At 43.0% G+C, this 16,944-nt stretch overlaps 1 protein-coding gene and 1 long non-coding RNA gene across 3 annotated transcripts; one reads left to right on the top strand and one right to left on the bottom strand.

Moving 5' to 3' along the window:
* Positions 1-294: 294 nt before the first annotated feature.
* LOC114773805 (uncharacterized) lies at positions 295-10,242 on the bottom strand. 2 transcript variants are annotated; one of them, XR_003744475.1, is made up of 3 exons: positions 10,136-10,242; positions 1,326-1,898; positions 295-987 (listed from the first exon to the last, which is right to left on the bottom strand). It is a non-coding gene; the product is annotated as an uncharacterized LOC114773805 (long non-coding RNA). The 2 variants fall into 2 exon arrangements; XR_003744474.1 differs by having other exon boundaries at positions 295-1,480; positions 1,560-1,898.
* Positions 10,243-10,809: 567 nt separating this feature from the next.
* On the top strand, positions 10,810-13,264 carry LOC114773802 (homeobox protein SIX2). The gene is made up of 2 exons (XM_028965967.1): positions 10,810-11,646; positions 12,343-13,264. The coding sequence occupies exons 1-2, from the start codon at positions 11,087-11,089 to the stop codon at positions 12,635-12,637; spliced, it is 855 nt and encodes a 284-aa protein (XP_028821800.1). The 5' UTR covers positions 10,810-11,086; the 3' UTR covers positions 12,638-13,264.
* Positions 13,265-16,944: the final 3,680 nt, after the last annotated feature.

Here is a 16,944-nt window from a genome sequence, read left to right as displayed (position 1 = left end):
AGGGTCAGCATTTACACCCACCACCAGTCTTTCAAATTGTCAGACTAATTCCCAAGGCCTGGATGTCTGGTCTTCACGGCACGCGTGACCAATTTACTCAAATTAGCTGTGTGTTTGCACACATATGGAAGCACATGCTTGTATGGCTGCTGTAGACCTGCGTGTATTCGCTGTGAGAATGAGTCCACTCATTCTCACCGAGGGCCAGAGTGTGGCCATGTCTGGCCATTTTACCAAGTGAACTTTAATCACGCGGCCGAGGAACAGCGGGCCATCTGTGCATAAGTCTACACTGCAGAACACCTTGAGTTCTCCTGCTGATAGGTTGGAAACGAAAACCAGTGCCGCAATGCTAGCCATACAGAGAGAGGGGGGAATTCTGAGAGAGAGAGCGAGAGAAAGAGAGAGAGAGAGCAGGTGAGTGGGTGTACTCGCAGAGGTTCTGGAGTCACCGTGAATCAGTCGGGACCCAGATGGAGGGAGCGGGATAAAGAGGAGGCTGAAAGCTACACCCCTTTCACTATTTATTGCAGCTATAATGTTACAGGGGTCTGCTAAAGCACTTGTGGGCAGGTAGAGCACAAAAATGTATCTTCACATGAATGGTAAAACAACAGAGGGCTGGGAGGCGGGGTAGGCTGATTGCGTCGCAGGGTATCATCACAGATTGAATCCAGACCTGGGTTTTATAGTCTCGATGGAAATCTCCTCTCTGCTTAATAATTCTATTCCTTGTCCACTTGCCAGATGACCAGCCAAGCATTTGCTCAGTGCATTACTTTTATTCTCTCCATCTTGTCTTCATAAAATACTGGTTCTTGGAGGAAGCCCTGCTTCTGCGCTGAGATGGAGGATTTGGAAAATGGCATCTTTTTGTGGATTCCTTTTATTATAGGAAGGCTTCATTTTTCCTATCCATCAGGGGCACGGATGGATGACCTTCCCATTTACCTGGGCTAGGGACCGACACCAAGAAAACACTGCCACCTGCATACCCAGTGGCTGGATTAGGCAACCATATAGACCATTAATGAAACAAATTAACAAAGTTATTAATACATTGTGAAAAAAGAGATATGTTTAAGAAATGTAAAATATATTATAAAAAATGGTTGTTGTTATTGATGTGAAGAATTAGTTACCTGCTTTCAAGTAGGTGTGACCTAGATTGTTACTCAGAACTGCAGTTTAGTGTACTTTAATTTCTTAATTAAATTCATTAATGGAAAAAAAAATCAAATCCTAAAAGTTCAAATCATAGTTTTTAAATCATATCCATATTGTGGTTAAAGTGAAGTGTGTAGAAGGGTGTTTGCACAACTCACTGGATCCAAGAACACACAGCATATGATGGGCTGCAAATTGAGTTGCTGTGCTTTTATAAATCGAACCTGACTGGCCCATAAACAGCTCCTCCCTTCACCGGCAGTTCGACCACAGGTCACGTTCCTCTCGCCAATCAGAGGGGACTGATCCGACTCTGTGTTCCGCGAAAGAACACAAACGGTGAAATTCATACTTCAACAACGTCAGCTCTCCTCCACCATCCTGTCACTCACTCTAGGGTCATGGGGGTTCAGTTTCTGCCGAGTTTCTATTCTGATTTTTTGTAAGAAGGCCATGTGAGAAGAAGACTCATGTTGTTTCCTGCTCTGCTGTCCTCTTGACCTATTGGTGTCCCTTTCTTTGGCCGCTGTGCTCTCTGCAGGTTCGATACGTCCTCTTCACCTGCCACACATTCACACTGCCAGGCCTGGGTCGATCTGAAACGTTTTCTTCTTCACACTTCCTTTGCCCTTCTATCAGCAGCCAAGGAGAGTTCCGGCACTGCTGGCAGGAATGAATTATGAAAATAAACCAGCTCTTGTCTTTCATAAATGCGGTGTTGAGTGTAGTGGCTGCAAACAGAAAAGGTGAAATACAGGTAAATGCAGCAGCACATTAAATTAGCATTGACTCTGGCTTGTATGTCCTCCTTAAAAGCGTTTGCTGACTGAGTCGACATCTTCCCAACCTGCACATCGCAGGATGAATTTATTAAATTACTTCAAACGACTCCATAACAAGAAAAGTTGGCAAATATGCTGAGATGCACAAGATAAGCTTTCAGGGTTCATGTTTTGGCTATTAAGTTGAATTCAAGGAGACCATTTTTGCAACCAATTTTGCTTAACGCAGCCAATAACATTTACCCTTCATTCACTTCCCATCTTTTATCTAATAGACACAGCCACTCAAAGCAGGAGCAACCTTAATGCTGTCATGATTAGACATTTTGTTCACCCCATGGTAGATCTGAACATTTTGCTTGCATTATTTTGATGAACATTCTCCTCGTTGTTTACTATGCTGAAAAAAAAAAATTAGTAAACTTTTTTTATTTTAAAGTTATTTTAAAAAAAATTTTTTTTATAAATGTATCTGATTTCAAAGTCCAAAATGTGTTATATTATACACTCTGAAATCATTTTTCCTTCCTTCTCTTTCATGTTTCGGTATAGAATTTGTTATATAAAACCTAAATTACATTTGCCGTATTAGTGAGCATTTACAGGCTTTCAAAATAGGCCAGAGAATGGAAACAACAGTCTGGACCTCACCAATGCCCATGACTCCCCTTAACCACTCCAGCCCTTGGAAAGAAAAGAGCGTTAATGAGTTTGCCAAAACATCAGACTCCAATGTTGTGCTAGCTTTTCTGCTCCATCAGGGAATATAAAGTTTAAGAGCCTTTTGCTATCACTGACCCAGGGAGAGGAGGCCTTTGCAGGAGATGTGGTCCTCTAATTATGTGAGCTGCCAGTGTGCGCTGAGCACGGCAGTCTTGGGACCGCACAATGACACCTTTGGAAGTATAGTTACTGGAGGACAGGGCCTCTAATTTATGTCAGCACTATCGCGGGGCTAAATTTATTGACGGTAAGGCAATACTGTGAGATCTGCTTAAAAAGCCCCAAGGCCTCATATTATGCAACTTGTCTGTCTTTCACACTAACGTAAACTGTAACTGTAGATTTTCAGCTGACATGAAGGACATATGGTTTCTAAAGAAACCATTAGAAGGACACTCAGGCCTCAAACAGCAAAGCCCACATAACCTCCTCCCCCAAACCCCCACTATATCCCAATCTCAATACAATTACTGTACAGCTAATGTTAGAATTTATGAGCTCTGTACAGGACAAAGACAAGTGTTTGAGGTATTTAGACCTTTCCATGACGATGGTGAGGTGGAAGATTTTTTTCAAAGGATCAGAAAGAAAAAAAATTGGAACAAAATTTGAAGAAAGGGTTCATACACAGAACACAGTGCATGGAATCCAACTGATATGTTTTTATATGGGGTCTGTGTTCTGTCCGGCTGGCTGGGGGTTCCTCCCTGCACCGGGCATATAAAACTGAAAGTGAGGGCTGATCCTATCTGGACCTCAGCGACCTTCACAAGATGCACAGAAATGAGCAGTCATTAAGCAGGAATTTGTAGTAACCCCCTCTAATTTTGCCCTTGTACTTCATGGCTGCGGAGGAAAGACACTTCCAACTTTTATTGGCCATTAGAGGCTCTGGGTTAAAGCGCTGCAGTTTGTTTGGCTAAGTGGGGCAATTTTTGTCTTGAAGTATCTCATGTCACTTCCTCTTCAGGACAGGGCAACAGATACAAGCCTGACCCTGTGACACCCTGTCCCACCTCGCCAGGGTTTGTGAGTGATCTTTCATCTGGTATTCAGGTCTAGTCATTCCACTGGTCCAACAAGATATGAAATTTGCTGTGGTCTGTGAGTTTGTATTTCTGATTTACAGCTTTCTTAGCAGCCTGGTATTTTATTCTTTTGATTAAATGTTATGCTCACATTGTTACATGGATATCAATAAACTTACTGTCTTAGTACCAGGAATTAATTGATAAAAAATTGTAATAATATTATTATTATGTCCGCCCTGCCCCTTTGTTCTGATTCGGAATAAGTGTTTATTGAAACTGAGAGAGATTATTATCATTATTATCATTATACATATTGTTGTTGTTGTTGGGGTGGTGTTACTGTTAATAAAGCTACATTTTATATAAACAAAGGTCATTTATAATGCGTCGCTTTTTTAGACCTAAAAACCACTTCTTCTCACATGTCCCTCTCTGAATATCTTCTCGTCCTGCTCAGTCTCTGGATCAGACTTCAGACCAGCTGGACGGTCACTTGTCTGGACTGTGTTAAAGTAGGGTGCCTGACTTTCTGCTTTTATTGATAATTTTACATTACTTGATGTAAATATGGCCATGGTGGCTGTTCCCCCTTGGTGTGGGACATGACCGGATCACAACCGAAAACCCTGACCTCCACACAACGCTCCCTCAGGTGGCAGAGAGGCTGGAGTCTGCAGAAAGCCACCATAAATATCCCAGCCTTCGACAAAAGCTTGCTGCATATTTTCAGTTGATTGTCGGTCATAACTCGGTGCAAGGTGATAAATAATTCTTCCTTGGATGGACCACAACCCCCAGAGCCTGCTGTCTCCACCACAGTCTGCGTGGAAGCGGTCGAGAAGTGGTCGGCTATCTGCGGGGTGTTATGGGCTCAGACGAGTAGGATGCATTTTATCATTCTTCAAAGACTCGACCCACCCCCTTCTCCACACACCCCTCCAGTGACCACTGACGCTTACACTGTACCAGCTGTACACACACACACACACACACACACACACACAAAAGTATGATCACTTGTGGGATCAAGCGTTTCATCTGCCTTGAACTGGATGTGTAAATACCCATGTAATGTCTGAGGGCTTTTCTACTGTCTGTGCTACTGTTTCTGCTGCTACTGCTGCTTCATTTTACCTCTCAGTGAACAGGACCGGTAAAGAAATTGATTTTCATGCTTAATGCTTATGTGAAGCACCACTCTCTATTCTAAACCCATATTTTAATCAGAAAATATTGCTGAGGTGATATAGAGGGCTTTATTTTATTATTTATTTATTTACTCCTGTGCTCAAGAAACCATTGGAGCGAGGTGAAGAACAAGCTTTTTTCTCAGGTCGCTGCAAACACGGGTCGCTTCCACTTGGCCATAAACATGCTCCCCACCCAAGGACACAGTTGTGAGCAGCACCTTCCCAAATCTGGGTTGTAAAGATGATTATATGTCCCCCCACAAAAAGAGTCATTCCATTTGAAACTAGAAACCTGCTGGCAGCATGTACCTGTGTGTGTCAGTGGTGGGAGTGTTGTGGAGTCAGAATGGGGAAATGCTGATAACCCTCAGCAGCCGGGGTGTCACGCATCGCTACAATGGAATGGACACATGGAGCAATTTATAAACTGTATCCGCACGGGTGTGTGGGTGGCCCGGGTTGAGGGTATTATTGCAATTTGTATGGAATTGATGGTAATCCTTGTCTCCCTGCCAACATTCAGGAGGACACGCCATCCCTTATTCCCTGCAAACACTGCATCTTCTCTCTTTGTCCACACCAAAGGCAGTGATCTCTCACATGCTGTGCAGCATGCATGTGTTAAAATTCACAAATGTAATTTGTAAGATATACTGAGTTTAAATTATTTCATGTGAAATTATTCCAGTGCATAAATCTAAATGAATCAAATGCCGCAACATTCAGGGAGAATGCTGCATTACAAAAAGTAAATGTATGGGAAATATTGGCTGTGTAAAGGCCTGTCTGCATGGCTGCTTTATTTTGTCTACAGGAGCAGCCTGACCAGACATCAAGCCTGCCGCCATCTCTCAGCCACCTCGGTGTTGATAGAAACCAACCCTGACCAGGAGAAGTGAGAAACGAGAGACACTTCTGAGGTGAGTTATGCGAACACATGTTGCTGTACTTCGGTGCAGGCGGAACACAACTGAATGGAATTCACCAAAATCTGCCATTTTCAAGCAGTCAAATGCCCTGTCAGCAGTCTCTTCAGAAACTCTCACCCCTGTATTATTATACTCACGCGATTGTACAATATATCATGAAGAAGTGCTTTTTCTTATTTCTGTGACAGTTGAAAGGTTTTATTGTTTCGTTTTTTATATTGAGTGCAGAGAAGAGCATCTTGTGCAGCTAACTGAAAAGAACTGGAGTGTCCAGCTTCCTGTTGGAGAAGCGTGTCACAGAGCAACTTTTATTCATATTAAACACGATCGAGTAACAGGATCCCGCATATTAAAAACAAATATGTGCACAGCACAAACACAGAATGTTCTGTGTCGCTCCAGGGGAAACAGTGCAGTTGCTGTGATCGTGTGCATTCTGTCGTTACTCTTATTATGAGTGAATATTGCAGACGGGCTGTCCTGAATTAAGACTCAGACTAATTATTTATATCAGCACTGTTGTCCAAGAAATTAAATGAATCATTTATATTCAGGGAATGCAATACACCCTGAATTCATTATATTGGATTTAAAATTCAAACGTGAGAATATCCAGGAATGCAGAGATCCCCACGAGCCTCTTTATTTAATTAGACGCTCCCTGATTATGAGGATTTTTTTTCCCAGTAAGGCTCAGCTGAGCCCATGCGAACTGACTTTATCTAGCAGCTATTTACAACCCATGTGGCAGCTGACACCGTGTGAACTTCTTGTTTCAAGTCAACCACAAAATTCCGTAAAAATCTGGCTACAGGAGTGGCTACAAATTCAGCTGTGGGTACGCTGATCGTTTTTAATCACTATAATAAAACCTTTCCTGGCATATAGAGGGCCAACCATGTCAGAACATGGACATGGCGTCTCACCAGCCTGCTAATGTCTCTGAGGAACCAGACAGGTTGGATTGGGGATGAAGGTGCCATGTGAAGGTTGTGGGGATGAAGGTGCGCAGTCCCTGTTCTATCCACCTCAGCTCCTCAGGGCTGGCTATTCTGCTCCTGTGAGATAATTTTGTTGGTCCCAACCAGGAATATTGTCACAGAGAATATAAAGATAATGTAACATATTTAATTAAACAATATACACTCGCATGTAGGTGTGTAATTATTCATTCTGTTATTTGACGTAGGTATAGGATGTCACTTCAGCTAATTTAACCTGCTCTGTTTGCTCACTGAACACACACATAGTGAGATGAAATCAGACCAAACATTAGAAATGAAATCGGAGTAAATAATCCAGTTGAGAGAGAGCAACAGCATTCACATGCTGAAAACTGTCTGAAATAATTCTGCTAGGACAGGTGCAGGTGCAGTAAAAACCCACAAAATAACCTCCAAATGAAAGTGAAGTGATGCCCACACTTACTGATCCACACAAGCACCAAATGGTTTAATTTCTCTTTTTTTTATTTAATAATAAGGTTTAGGTATTTATTTAGTTTGACCTACAATGTAAAAGAGGCATTACTTTAAATTGGTATTTGATGTGTTTTATCTCCACAAGTCCACAAGACTTCTTTTATTACTAATTCTCATTAATAGTATAGACCCACTCCTAATATCCATGTTCTGAGTATTTCTCAGTTGAGATCTCGTCCAGTATAATCTAGTCTGTCGTTGTCATAGCAATATTGCTAAATTATGTTTTTGCTTGTCTTTCCATCTCTGTTGTAGTTATACATTCTCCATATTCGGATTTTTCTTCACCAGTGCTGTGAGAGACAGATTCAGCCAAGAAATGTTCAAAACAACGTTCACCACTTAGCTGAATGTAACTCTACCGAAAGTCTTCTGCTTGCCCGGTCACCTCACCGTGACACATACATCCAGGGTCTCTGGGAACAGTAAAGGTTAGTACCTGTGACTGTCCCACACTCTTGGCTGTGTAAATGTCAGAATGAGGATGATGTGTCTCAATGAGGGTTGTAAATATTGGCTGTTGTATTTGGAGATGCTTATTTGAACTAAATTATTTTAGAAGTGAAAGTGAAGTGATTGAAAGTGAAGAAATGTGTCCTCTGCATTTAACCTATCACGCTTAGTGAGCAGTGGGCAGCCATGAAAGGTGCCGGAGAGCAGTGTGTGGAGATGGTGCTTTGCTCAGTTGCACTTCAGTGGCACCATGGTGGCTAGGGATTCTATCCAGAACCCTTCCAATTACGGGGTCCGCTTCCTTACCCGCAAGGCCACCAGTGCATGAAGTGCATTCCCCCATTTTACAAAGGCATGGAGTATGATCACTCATTGCCCCTTACAAGTGCCCAAACAATTAGTTTCCTAACAATGTTTCAATTTGTGAAATAATACTTTAAAACATAAAAACATAAATCATGTTGCTTATATTTCATTGGAGCTGAATACTTTGGGGCAGTGGTGGCCTAATGGTTAAGAATCTTCATTAATCTTAATGCTTAATCTTCATTAAGCAATAAACCCCTCGTGATCACGCTTTTACCCCTCGGTAAACTGGCAACATGTCACTCCAGACTCCTAGTTGCATGTGTGAAAGTGAAAGGGATTGTGATACACTGCAGTTCAGCACACGGTGCACACAACGAAATGTGTCCTCTGCATTTAATCATCATCTTTAGTGAGCAGTGGGCAGCCAGTGTGTGGGGACGGTGCTTTGCTCAGTGGCAACCTTCTGATTACTGGTCCGTTTCATTACCCGCAAGGCCACCACTGCCCCTATGTGTGTGTGTGTGTGTGTGTGTGGACCTGCAATTTCAGGACGACTCAGCCAATCAGATTGCAGATTGAGCTGCTCTAGGTTTCCTCATGTACCTGCACCCAACTCTCCCTGCAGGAACTACTGCGTGTGTATTTCTCGTTGTCAAACCCTTTCTGTGTGTCTTCATTAAAATTATTTAAAGTTCTGCAGAGTCTTTCTGCCTGTTCGATCCGCAGGGTCTGGCTTTAATCCTGAACATGACATGGCTGCAGGAATGAAGGGACTGTCTCTCCTGCTCCTCCCCTGAAAAGCACATCTTGCAATAATCATCCCAATTAGTGGGGGTCGCGGCTGCAGCCTCTCGGGTTCGCCGGGGGAGGCTGTGAAAATAGGGGGCGGCTATTAGAGGCAACGCGATCCCCATTCATCAGGACGGTAATAACCGGCGCATCGCGCGGACCGAGCGCGCATGTCCGGAGCGGAGACGCTCTGATCACGATGGGGTTTACAAACAGTGTCAGCGCGAGCCGGCCTCCGTGATTGGGCCCGTCGGGGAGGTCACCGGGTCCTCCTGTCTCCGCCACATGACCTTGCAGCACGCGGCGTCAAGTGATAAGAGAAGGTTCACTCTGATTATTCATATCATAAATACCCATTGACCCGGTACTGGAGATGATAACCATCCGCAGCTACTTGTAAAACTATAATTAAATCTGGAAAGAAGGTCATTTGGCAACGTTTAGGAATAATATAGTTTATTATGACTGTTGGCCAGTAATGCGATTTCTTTTATTATCGAACAATATGGGCTGCTAGAAATTTCAATCACACTACCGCTATCTTTCTGCATGTTATTCAATAAATGATTACATCGACTGTTTTACCTGATCTCGACTCTTCCATTCATTAAGAAATGTTGTTAATAAATCGTATATAATTATATAGATTATTATTATTATTATTAGCGTTCATTGTGTTACATTTCACCAGCAGCACTGACTTGATTTATTTTATATTACAATAATGTAATATTATTCAGTCAGATGTGCTTCAGGCAAAACTCAATTCCGTTTAAATTCATTTCGAGTTCATCCTTCTAATTGCATTTTTTTTTAAAGGTGAGAAAATGAATTAAAATGTTCAGAAAATTGTCATTGAAACTCGTCTACACGACGTGCTACAATTTGCACACATCTTATTTATATCGCCTTTATTATATAAAAATTTAATTGGTCATTGTTCTACGACATAAGAAATATTTAATCATAGGCACCATAGATGATACAAGCAGAACTTTTGCAGACAAATTCTGTATAATGAAGGTGAAGTTTATAATCTCATCTGTCAATGATAATCCAGGCATCATTTCGAGGTGTGCAATAAATTAATCGGTTTTTGGATTGCTATAATTTTGATTAATATAATTTTGAATGCCATATGAATCATTATGACTGCTCTCTCTCTCTCTCGCTCTCTCTGATGACTAAATTAAAGTCTGTCCATGTCAAGATGTCGTTACCGTGCCGCAGCCCACTTTAATCCTCCAACATAAAATCCAACAAACCAACAAGCCATTTTACCGGGATACAGCGCGGCGGAACTTCCCTCGTTCGGTCCGAACCTCCGGGCATCAGCCAGCGACTCAGCCTGTCCGCAACCCCCTGTCCCACCCACCCGGTGACACCGGACCCTCCACATGCGACTTCAATAATGCGCGCAGCCGTCCCGCCACGCGCGCGGCTCGATGGAAATCTGCGAATTATTTTATTACCGTCCAGCTTCCGCCTCGGGCACAATACCGTCCTGGTATCCCCGGAAACCTTTATTACAATTAAAGCAACATGAAAATCGCTGCACAGTAGCTAATTAACATGACATACATATGTATAATATACATTAAAGGATAATGTAATATATATATATATATTAGAAATGCCTTTTATTTTGATTGTAGAATTGAATATCGTCGATACTAATAGATGTTGCTGAACTTTTTTCGCGCGCTCCCGGGGTTCCTCGAGCTCTGGCGCCATCCTCCCCTCGCGCGCGGGATCAGACGCGGAGCGGGAACGCGCGCGAGGGTTCTGCCGGTGGGCGGGCACGAACCGACGCGAACAATAAGTCGGCCGGGGCCGGGGCGCCACCTCAAAGCCTATCGGGTTTCTCTGAGTGACGGCGTAACCATGGCGACTAATTTGACTAAAACTATTGTCTTATCCCCACCATCCCCGGGTCAGATAACCGACCAATCACAGCTCGCGTCATCGCTTCTCCTGGCCGCTTTGGAATAACATTATTAAACCGGGCGCGCCGGGCTGCCCAGACGTCTCGGGAAGGCGGCGAGCGACTCTCGGCGGAGTAAAAAACTTTTTCGGATGGATACGCGTCGTCTGCCGAGCTGAGCCGCCGCGCGCGGGCTGGATCTCTACCTCCCTCCCTCCCTCCCTCCCTCCATCCCTCCCTCCCTCACCACCGTTTTTCATGTTTTCTCGCCCGATCGCGGGAGGACACTCGCCGGCCGGTAAGAAACCATGTCGATGCTGCCCACCTTCGGCTTCACGCAGGAGCAGGTCGCCTGCGTGTGCGAGGTGCTCCAGCAGGGCGGGAACATCGAGCGCCTGGGCCGCTTCCTCTGGTCCCTGCCCGCCTGCGAGCACCTCCACAAGAACGAGAGCGTCCTGAAGGCCAAGGCCGTGGTCGCCTTCCACCGCGGCAACTTCCGCGAGCTCTACAAGATCCTGGAGAGCCACCAGTTCTCCCCGCACAACCACCCCAAGCTGCAGCAGCTGTGGCTCAAGGCGCACTACATCGAGGCGGAGAAGCTGCGCGGCCGGCCGCTGGGCGCCGTGGGCAAGTACCGCGTCCGCAGGAAGTTCCCGCTGCCGCGCTCCATCTGGGACGGCGAGGAGACCAGCTACTGCTTCAAGGAGAAGAGCCGCAGCGTGCTGCGCGAGTGGTACACGCACAACCCCTACCCGTCCCCGCGCGAGAAGCGCGAGCTGGCCGAGGCCACGGGACTGACCACCACGCAGGTCAGCAACTGGTTCAAGAACCGGAGACAGCGGGACCGGGCGGCCGAGGCCAAGGAGAGGTCAGGACGTGGAAACGATGTACACATATGCAAAAATATCAGCTGGAATTTATTTCCATTTTTTATTCATTTCGATTTCTTACTTTTCGAAAAGTTCGCAAACTGCTGTCGTTTGCTGCACAATTCGCTGGAAGCAGTAAATCGGTGTGTGTGTGTGTGTGTGTGTGTGTGAGCTGTCAGGTGAGAGTTCGTGTTTTTCCCCGCCGGCGAAGTAGAAAAATCATTCGGCAGCTCGCGCTTTACGTGTGTGACTAACTGCGAATTACACCGTAATAGACTGCTAATACCCACCAAACACACATACACACACACACACACACACACACACACACACCTTCAGATTTATGATTCCAATTTAAATGTATCATTTCTACATAGCTGTGTATCTATGTATTTTTTAAATCTATGCAAAGCTTATTATTATTCATAGGGTCCCTATTCCATGTGAATTTATTATTATTATTCTTATTATATAATGTAATTATCACAACAGTTTGCACTATGATGCTATTAACACGTGAATATAATCTGAACAATAAAATACTATTAATAGTATTAAATAGTATTAATTAGCTAACAGACGCACATCCCTGGTTTCTAAAGAGTTATTAATTTCAGAATAAGTGAAAAATGTATGTGTTTTGGACGCTATAATGAGAGCTGGATTGTGTGTGTGTGTGTGTTTCTCGGGCGCAGGGAGAACAACGAGAACTCCAACACCAACAGCCACAACTCGCTGAACGGGAGCAAGACGATCCTCGGCAGCTCGGACGACGACAAGACGCCGTCGGGGACGCCGGACCACACGTCCTCCAGTCCGGCGTTACTGCTGACGTCCAACTCGGGCCTGCAGTCCCTGCACGGCCTGGCGCCGCCGCCGGGACCCAGCGCCATCCCGGTCCCGAGCGCGGACTCGGTGCTCCACCACCACTCCCTGCACGACACGATACTGAACCCCATGTCCTCCAACCTGGTGGACCTGGGCTCGTAAAGGGACTCGAGCTGCGGGGACGCGCAGGGACTTTAATACGCTCGGCGGGACATTTTGGACACGGGGAGGACGCGCGTGGCAGGAGAATGTAAGAGAACGCAACGACATGTCTTAATTCTTCATGGTTATTATTTTAGGTATTTCCCGGAAGAACCTGTCGCTCACTTTAGGTTCTGTGTTTTTATTTTTATTTTTATGGGGACTCGTTTCTGAAGTGTCCTGTGACAGGGACCTTCTTATCATTCTTATCCACTTGTATTATTCTTTGGAGAGAGACTGCATGTAAACTAATAAAACGAATAATAAAATTATAAAATTTGATCCAACATTATTTTCGTATAACCCTTTACAATAAAATAAAAAATACATATTTAATGATTTTTTTTTCCTGACCATGAGGCGTTTGATAAATTTTGCGGATATTTTGTGGTGAAACCATCGCAGACTTGCCTTCTTCACATCAGACTCCCCTCTCCCGGGATATTAATTAATGAGATAGTAAAATATATTAAATGTACGTCTTGTTCTGTCTTGTTCTGTCGCCTGGTTTCGGGGATTTAAAAAAAATACGTGCCTATAATAAACTTCTGGCTTATTAAACATTTCCACGACTCGCGTGTGAAAGACGCTCTGGGTAAAGAAGTCGTGTTTTCGTGTGTTTTTTTATTTATTATATTTTATGTTGGTATCATGGTCCCAGAATAGTGTGAATAACGGGAATTTGGAAACTGTGGGCTTGATAGCGGCCGCATGTTGGAATAAGCAGATTGTTTCGATGGAATTCGTTTGTATCCTGTTGAATGCTGGCCTTTTATTCTTTTATCCGATCCTGGTTGTGTGCGGCATCTTTTTCGTGTTTTATTCGATGCTTATTCGATGTAGCGCACGCGCGTGTGCGTGGGGAGCTCGTTAAACGTTTTGGGCAGGAGATGTTACGAGAATCTCTCGGCATTTAGCCGTCCTATTAAGGAGCTGTTTGCTTTTTAAATGCGAGGAAATGCACGCTTTAATACTGGAAAGTATGTTTATTAGGAATCGACACACAACACAACAACGCGAGCAGGGAAAACACACACACACACACACACACACACACTCCAGCAAAATCTATTGCTTACCCCTGAGCGATGTTTCGGATTTTTCCCACTTCTGCAGATTTATGACCAGTTGTTTTGGGTGGTTTCTGGAGGTTTGGTGTTCCACACGATCCTGCCCGAACTCCCATCACCCCGTGCGCCCGTCCGGTATACACCGAACGGAGAAAGTCGGTATAGTTAGAAGGGGGTTCTGTGTGCAGTAAAATCCTGAAAATAAGGATAGAACTTTGCAGGAGACTGACAAAACACAAGGAGTCCTGGTCGAGGGTGAAATAAGTCCAAAAAAAATATTCAAAGACATAATTTGTTAACCTTTTTTGTCTCATTATTATAAATAAGGTACAACTATTTCGTTTGAGTACTTTTACATAGGCACTGCTATAAAATTTGCCTTTGCCTCAGTGAGCATCCATGTGACCATATGTGTTATGCTAAATTATAAATATAATTATGAAAAATGATTTTCTCAACTTATATCTATTTGAATACAGTGTAACTTGTCTGTCTCTGTTCTAATACTCCAGTCGACTTTGACCACCTTGCTTATTACTGCCAGATTATCATGCACTTAATGCTGATGATGACGCTGATGATGAAGCTCCAGCAACTTTACCTGCAGCTGCAACTCCTGCTTGGCTACATTTTGAAGTGTCTGCAGTTTTATAACCACAACCATAATAACAGTGTTTCAACATGCTCATAAAATTATTATCATTATTGTTTTATTGTTTGCATTTATATAATTACACAAGCATGCACTGTGTACTACGTATCCGCACAGCACCAGTTGCAAATTATTCATTATAATCATAAGAAAGGGCACGGTGTTGACAGTGGTCCACAGCGCGCATCTGAACACGATCAGGTGACCATCATGACGGCAGGTACGACGGTAAGAATCTCTGTCAGCATGGATGCGGACACAGGCCGATTAGGAAGAGGTCAGTTATCAACCAGTAACTCAAAATGATATTCACTTTTTTTTTAACATTCATTTTGTGACTGTACACATGTATACTTTTCATGCCTTTGGGATATTAAACACATTTTCAGCATGTATAAACAATATTTGCATTCATTACATTCATTAAGCTAACACTTAGGTTGGAGGAATGTGGAATGAGAAGTCACTCTAAATGAAGAAGATGGTTTTTTTTTTAATGAAATGCTGATTTTACTGTCCTACTGAATCACCACTTTAAGACTGCCCTTATATGAACCATGATTGTGTCTTTTATATGTTTTAATGCTAATCTTAAATGAATAAAGTGCATGTAAAAGAGATATATCTTTATACCAGGTTGATGAAAAAAAGCACTGGCATGGCTCAGAGTCAGATCACTGGCTGGAGCTGAAAGATGAGTCCGATCTGCTGTGTACTGATCTGAATGCCTGGTATTCTTGGTGAGTATATTCCCTTGCGGAAACAGCCCGAACAAGGAGTCTGCTTTGGGATCAGTTACGGCATTGTTTTCATGCGCTGTAAGGATGAGAGGATGCGTGCACTCCGGCCTTCCTGCTGGGAAAGAAAACCACAATTATGGCGCAATGTGACTGTGACATTGAGACAAACATGAGCAGAGAGTCCATACAAAGATGCAAATCATTCAAATTACAGACCCTCCACAGAATTAAGGGTCCACTGCTATTACAACAAATGTTTTTTACTGCTGTATTTTGTTTTACTCTGTACTGCTTCATGTTATATATTAACTTGGCTCAACCCAATAGTTCAAATGATAATGTCACCACCTGCGTATTTATTACTGATTATTAATTTTAATGTGTAGGTCACAATTTTTATTCATACACACATAGTCACGTACTGTCAAAACAAGTACATGCAAGGGCAATTTTTTAAAGCGTGGCATAAATGGGGCAGTGGTGGCCTAGTGAGTAAGGAATTGGAGCTGTAACTGGAATGTTGCGGGTTCGAATCCTAAGCAGGCAAGGTGCCACTGAGCAAAGTACCGCCTCCACATACTGCTCCCAGGGCACCTTTCATGGCTGCCCACTGCTCACTAAACATGACCGCTTGCTGTGCTCCACAATGACAATCACTTCACTTTTACATGATTTGTCTCTTGAGTGACCGCTTACAGGTACTCCATTTCATCTGATGAGACGTAGCACCCGCTAGTGCACAAACACATTCAATAAGATACTTTATCTGTAGCTTTTTATTAAAAAAAAAACTAAAATTTCTTTAATAATTATGATCTGTCCTCACATAAAATACACATAAGTACATTAACAGTGTATGTTAAGAAATGTACACTCCCTGGTTAAAATGTTCTGTTAAAACACTGGTTGTGTGAATGCTCATAATTTGTTGAAATGTTTTTGATTTAATTACATCATTCAGTCTTGTTGCATTCACACCTGCCATATATTAAAGAGTCCTGCACAGAACACAGTGAAGACACTCACCAAAAAGTGAAGAAAATTTGGGACAACAAAGTCGGTGTCAAGAACTGGTGGCCACTCAAAAATGAATGAAAACTGGTCAGGGATGAGCAAGACGCAGGTATTTCTGATTGTGACAACAATGCCCCATATACTCTGTATGTCTGGACTATGGGGTAGAGTTGGGAAGCTCCTTCTTTCTAAGAAAAATTTACAGGCTTGGCTAAAAACAGCAAAAAATGAAAAAATACATAATGTGTGCTAGTGCTATTATAGTGCATGCTAGAGAAGCACGGTGGTGGCAGTAATGGAGATGGGACTTGGGACTACAAGGTGGATGGAAGAGTTCACTTTTGGCCAAAAACCAGGCTGCTGGAAAGGTGAAGAGGAATTTCACTTTTCAACATGATAATGACTCCAATCATAAATTCAAAGCATTAAAATAATAACTTCAGATGAAGAAGCATTAAGATTAAGAGACAAAACCTAAATCTAATAGGGGTGAACTGAAGAGGGCTGTGTAAGGGTGTAAATCATTTTATAATCCACCACAGTTTTAATAGTGCTACACACATACAATAAAATACAGAACAAACAATCAAAAACACAGAGGCTTTACTTAAACATATATACATTTACGGCATTTATTAGACGCCCTTATCCAGAGCGACTTACAATCAGTACTATATTAAACATATCTAGACAACAATGAGGAATTGTCTATGTTAATTTGTTAATACGAAATGAGCAAATAAATTGATTTATATTGTTCCATTCCCTTAGTTCCAATTTCTTCACCTGTTC

This window comes from Denticeps clupeoides, unplaced genomic scaffold (genome assembly GCF_900700375.1).
Source record: "Denticeps clupeoides unplaced genomic scaffold, fDenClu1.1, whole genome shotgun sequence".
NCBI classification, from domain to species: domain Eukaryota; kingdom Metazoa; phylum Chordata; class Actinopteri; order Clupeiformes; family Denticipitidae; genus Denticeps; species Denticeps clupeoides.
The sequence above is the reverse complement of the archived record's forward strand: the minus strand, read 5'-3'. Positions and strand labels throughout refer to the sequence as shown.

Coding starts and splice junctions, on each gene's coding strand:
- LOC114773802 (XM_028965967.1), top strand. CDS start 11,087: ATGTCGATGCTGCCCACCTTCGGCTTCACGCAGGAGCAGGTCGCCTGC. Junction 11,647..12,342: donor GCGGCCGAGGCCAAGGAGAG/GTCAGGACGTGG, acceptor TCTCGGGCGCAG/GGAGAACAACGAGAACTCCA.